Source organism: Cannabis sativa, chromosome 7 (assembly GCF_029168945.1).
Source record: "Cannabis sativa cultivar Pink pepper isolate KNU-18-1 chromosome 7, ASM2916894v1, whole genome shotgun sequence".
In the NCBI taxonomy this organism is placed as follows: Eukaryota; Viridiplantae; Streptophyta; class Magnoliopsida; order Rosales; family Cannabaceae; genus Cannabis; species Cannabis sativa.
Window position 1 is genome coordinate 25,446,092 of NC_083607.1, and position 5,593 is coordinate 25,451,684.

At 36.1% G+C, this 5,593-nt stretch overlaps 1 protein-coding gene across 1 annotated transcript; it reads right to left on the reverse strand.

Annotated features, from left to right (window-relative positions):
• Positions 1-1,523: 1,523 nt before the first annotated feature.
• LOC133039681 (secreted RxLR effector protein 161-like) lies at positions 1,524-1,901 on the reverse strand. Its single transcript, XM_061118592.1, has one exon. The coding sequence runs from the start codon at positions 1,899-1,901 to the stop codon at positions 1,524-1,526; it is 378 nt and encodes a 125-aa protein (XP_060974575.1).
• Positions 1,902-5,593: the final 3,692 nt, after the last annotated feature.

Sequence of the window (5,593 nt, forward strand, 5' to 3'; positions counted from 1 at the left end):
AATGAGCGCTCTACCATTTATCTCTATTTAGCAAGCTAAAAAGAAATCATCGTTTCACTTCTAAATACGGATAGAAGCTATAGATTCCATATCTATGATTAGCGCTCCCACTCAATTGCACTATCATGTTCCCAAAATGTACATATCACCCTTACAAAAAAGTAGGCTTAACTAACAAATCAAAGAAAACGAATAACACTCTTGAGATCGAACCTAATCATGTCAGGATTAAGATCATTTGATCTTGGATCAACTAAGTGATATTGAATTGAATAGATATTACGGTAAATTTATCATATCTAATCCAAGTTCAATATCGGTCCCTTCCAATGTATACTCCTTACATCCAATACTGGTCAACTTTGCCAATGCCTTGGAAAGGACATAACACTTATCCAAGGTGTAAGTATACCTATCACTGAATATCATGCCAGTCTAAATCTAGTGAACTGATAAATCAGGAATTTAAACTTTTGAACATATAATCATGATTATTCCACTATGCTGACAACACTATAATCATGAACAAATACATATATTCTGGACTAAATAGAATTTATACATTAAATATAATCATGAAATAAATCATGTGAATCATGCAACATAAAATGATTTCTGATATTTATTAATTAGTAAATCTGATTATATTGAAATGGGTTTTATTTAGGGCACAAAACCCAACAAAACCATGCAAAAAAATAGAGAAAAATAAAAGAGTGAGACAAGAAGTTTATTGTAGTTCAGATCTCAATGTGAGTCCTATTCCAGCTCTCCCTCAAAAAGTTTGTCCACTATGTAATGTAGTTTACAAACACCAATAATGAGTTCATCAATCAGAGCTACACACAGAGAGATACAACCTCTCAAACCTCCATGATCGAGTAGTTTTTAACACCAAGAATGCCATGGTTCTTCACCTCCAAGAGTCGCCAACTTTGGCTCTCTTTCTCAACTCTATTCTCTGATTTTTCACTCACTCTAATGAACTCTCTCTTGCTCACAAATTACATAGCAGTAGGTGTTTAAATAGGTTAGGAAATAGCTCACAAAATTGAGCCACTAACCACTTGGACAAAGCCAACTAACATAACTACTTTTTAACTAACTTCCAAGAATAGTAAGTTTTAAACCAAGACTTATTTTTTATGAATTACAACCACAATCTCCACCTTAATTCATATAAAACTATTGAGATAAAATGCTTGGGGGAGTGAACCAAAAAGTTACATAGGTCCAAGTTTGAGCAAGTCAATGAAATACTTGAAGTTGCTCACTGGCAGCAACTTAGCTCTTGCATTAGCAGGGTTTTCATCTTAGGGAACTTTCTCCAATTCAATCTCTCCACATTCTATCTTGTCCCTGATCCAAAATATTCCAATGTCAATGTGTTTGGATCTCTCATGGTAAATAGGGTTTTTGCTCAAGTGAATTGAAGATTGACTGTCTGAAAACACTGAGACTTTTCCTTTCAACATGCTGATTTCTTCCAGAATGCCCTTGATCCATGTTACTTCCTTGAAAGCCTATGTGATTTCCATGAAATCAAATTCTCTAGTGGACAAAGCAACTACATGTTGCACCTGTGATTTCAAATTTATGCAGCATGAACTCAACTGGAAATAGTAGCTAGTGATCAATATTCTGGTGTCATTGTTGGATGCATAATCAGGATCAACAAAGCAATCTAACTTCAGTGTGTTGCCAGTCTTCTCAAATTTCAAACCATAGTTTGAGGTTGTCTTTAGATACCTTAAAAGCCATTTCAAACCAGTCAAATGTTCTTCATCAGGATTGGACATAAACTTGCTCAAAGTGCTGACAGCACATGCAATGTCAAGCCTTGTGCTTATCATTGCATACATGACAGTCCTAATGGCCTTGGCATAGGGAATTTCTTCCATCTTTTTCTTGGATTTTTAATCTTTTGGGGATTGCTTTGTTGTGAATACAAAATGGCTAGGTAAAGGAACATGAGTTTATTTTCCATCTTCGATATTAAACCTCTTAATGACTTTTTCGATGTATGATTGTTGTGTTAGCAACAACTTCTTCTCTTTCCTATCTCTCCCGATTTCAATTCCTAGGATTTTTCTAGCAATTCGCATGTCTTTCATGTCAAACTCACTGTTCAATACATATTTCAGTTTGCTTATTTGGTTTTGATCCTTTCCCATAATAAGCAAGTCAACAACATAGATAAGTAGGAAGGTTGCACCTTGTGAATTCAGATTTGTAAAATACAAGCATGTGTCAAACTTGGATCAGATGTAACCAACTTTTCTGACCACAAAATTAATTTTCTTGTACCATTGCCTTGGAGATTGCTTCAACCCATACAGTGACCTCTTTAGTAGACAAACCAGCTCCCCTTCATCGAATTCCACCTTGAAACCTTCAAGCTGCTCCATGTATATAGTCCCTTCAAGTTTTCCATTCAAAAATGTTATTTTTACATCCATTTGGTGTATGTCCCAGTCAAGTTGAACAACAATAGCAATCATCATTCTTGTTGTTTTCATTTTGACAACAAGAGAGAAAAATTCCAGGTAATCTACCCCTTCAACTTGTGTGGATCCTTTTAAAACTAATCTAGCCTTGTACACCTTTGGTTCATCTTCAATTAGACCATTTTTGACTCGAAAAATCCATTTGCATCCAATTACTTTCTCTCCAGCTGATTTCAGTACAACTATCCAGGTTCTATTCTTCTTCAGAGAAGTGATTTCTCCATTCATTGTTGCATTTCATTTCGTGGAGTGTTTGCTGTTGATTGCTTCTTGGTAGTTTATAGGCACATTTTCCTTTGAATCTTTAGCTACTGCAAGTGCATAGGCAATGATATCTGCTTCTCCATATCTGGCAGGGGGCTTTATTTCTCTCCTTATTCTATCTCTGGCCAGCTGGTTATTTTCAAGATCTTCAGACTGGTTGTCTACCTCAATGTCTTTATTAGCGCCATCTTGAAATGTTAGGTTTGCACTTGTATGTTGCAGTGGCTCCACCTCAATTTTCACCTTGGACTGAAAACTGTCACCTGAAACATTTGGTAAAATACTTGTCTCATTTCTTTTAAAAGGGAAATCATTCTAATTAAAAATAACATCTCTACTGATCAAAATTTTGTTATTTTCAATTGATAACAATCTATAGCCTTTGACACCAATTTGGTAGCCAAGGAAAACATATTTAGTAGACCTTTTTCCTAGTTTATCCTCTACTATTTGTGCATATGCAGCACAGCCAAAAGACCTTAAGCGCATTAGAGAAGGAGGCTTACCACTCCACAATTCTTCAGGGGTTTTGAGATCAATATCTCTACTAGGACTTATGTTTATTAAGTAACATGAAGTGTACAAAGCTTCTTCCTAATAGTTCTTGGGCAAACCAGAGTCAAGTAGAACACATCTTACCTTGCTCAGAAGTGTTCTATTCATCCTTTCAGCAACCCCATTCTGTTGAGGGTTTTTTACAACAGTTATATGCCTTCGAATGCTTGTTTTTACACATAGCTCATCAAACTCATCATTAATAAACTCAAGACCATTATCAGTTCTTAAAGATTTGATCCTTTTATCAGTTTGATTTTCAAGAAACATTTTCCAATTTTTGAACTTGTTAAGACAATCATTTTTCTGTTTCAATAAGAAAACTCATACCATTCTGCTATAATTATCTATAACAGATAAGAAATACTGATTTCCACCATGTGTTTTCATCCTACTTGCACCCAAAAGATCAGCATGTAGATATTTTAGCACCTATTTTGCTTTGTTATTGCTCCTTGAAAATTTGATCTTCTGTTGTTTTCCATGCACACAGATCTCACAAAACGGTAAGTTTGCATTAGTGTAGTTCAAGAGTAAACCTTGTTTAGACTACTCTACCAGTCCTTGCTCACTGATATAGCCCAATCTAGCACGGCAAAGCTTGGAATCGATCTTGCTTTTAGTGACTGTTGCAGCTTGTGCAGGGGTCACTGTTTTTCCATCCAGGAAGTACAGGCCATGTTTCTTGATGTCTCTCATGACAAGTAGTGATGAACCTTTAGTGATCCTCATAGTCCCCTTGCTAGTTTGGTACTCAAACCCTTCATCATCAAGAGTGGCAAGTGAAATCAAAGTTCTCTTTAGATTAGGGATGTGTCTAACGTTTCTGAGAGTTTTAATAGTGCCATCATAGCTTCTGATGGCAATGGTGCCAATACCAATAACTTGGCACTTGTGATCATTCCCCATCATGACTTTTCCACAATCAATCTTGGAGTAATCAATAAACAAGTTCTTGGTTTGGACTCATATGGTAGGTACAACCACTGTCAAGAATCCATCTTGTTTCTTATTTTCCAGCCTTTTGCCAATTGAGTTCCGCATCTCTTGATCTGAGAGTGCTCATTACATCTTCAAGGGTGAGAGTGTCTTTGCTATACATTATAACAGTTCGAATTTATTTGAACTGATCTGGCAAAGCATTCAATATGATCATAATTTGATATTCCTCCTTGATTGTTTCTCCCATATTGGTTAGTAACAAAATAATCCTATTGAGATCATCCAAGTTCTGGTCCAATGGAACAGTGGCATTCATCTTGAATCCATAGACTTTTCCCTTCAAGAAAATCTTGGTAGTTGTTGACTTTGCCATGTATAGCTGCTCAGCCCTTTTCCAAATTCCCAAGGCTGTTTCCTCCCCTATAACTTGCCTCAGAACATTATCAGCAACATTCATAATGATTGTTGATCTAGCTTGCTTCATTATGGTCTCAACTTCACCCTTCTTTGTTGCATCTCCTTCCTTTTCAGATTTTCCAATCTTTTCTTCCAATGCAGAATCCAATCTCTGGTAGATCAGGATTGCCATCATCTTTTCTTTCCAAAGACTAAAATCCCTTGAGCCATCAAACCTCTCCAAGTCAAATCTGGTTGATGAAGATGCCATTGATTAACCTTTCTTGATTCTTGGCAGCTTTGGTGTTGAGTCTTGGATTCTCCAAGAACCTTGCTCTGATACAACTGTTGTAAATCCCTGCAACACAAACTCAACACACACACACACACACATACAATCCAATGCTCATAAACAAGATGTTAAATCGATCGGAAAAGAAATGAACAACAATTTGGCAAAAACAATGCAGAAAAATAGAGAAAAATAAAAGAGTGAGACAAGTTTATCCTGGTTCGGATCTCAATGTGAGTGCTATTACAGCTCTCTTCCCAGGAGTTTTTCCACTATGCAATGTATTTTACAAACACCAATAATGAGTTCATCAATCAAAGCTACACACAGAGAGATACAACCTCTCAAACTTCCATGATCGAGCAATTTAGAACACCATGAATGCCATGGTTCTTCACTTCCAGTAGTCTCCAACTTTGGCTCTCTCTCTCAACTCTCTTCTCTGATTTTTCAGTCACTGTAATGAACTCTCTCTTGCTTACAAATTACATAACAATAGGTGTTTAAATAAGTTAGAAAATAGCACACAAAACCGAGCCACTAACTACTTGGACAAAACAAACTAACATAACTACTTTTGAACTAACTTCTTAGAATAGTAAGTTTTAAACCAAGACTTGTTTTCTATGAATTACAA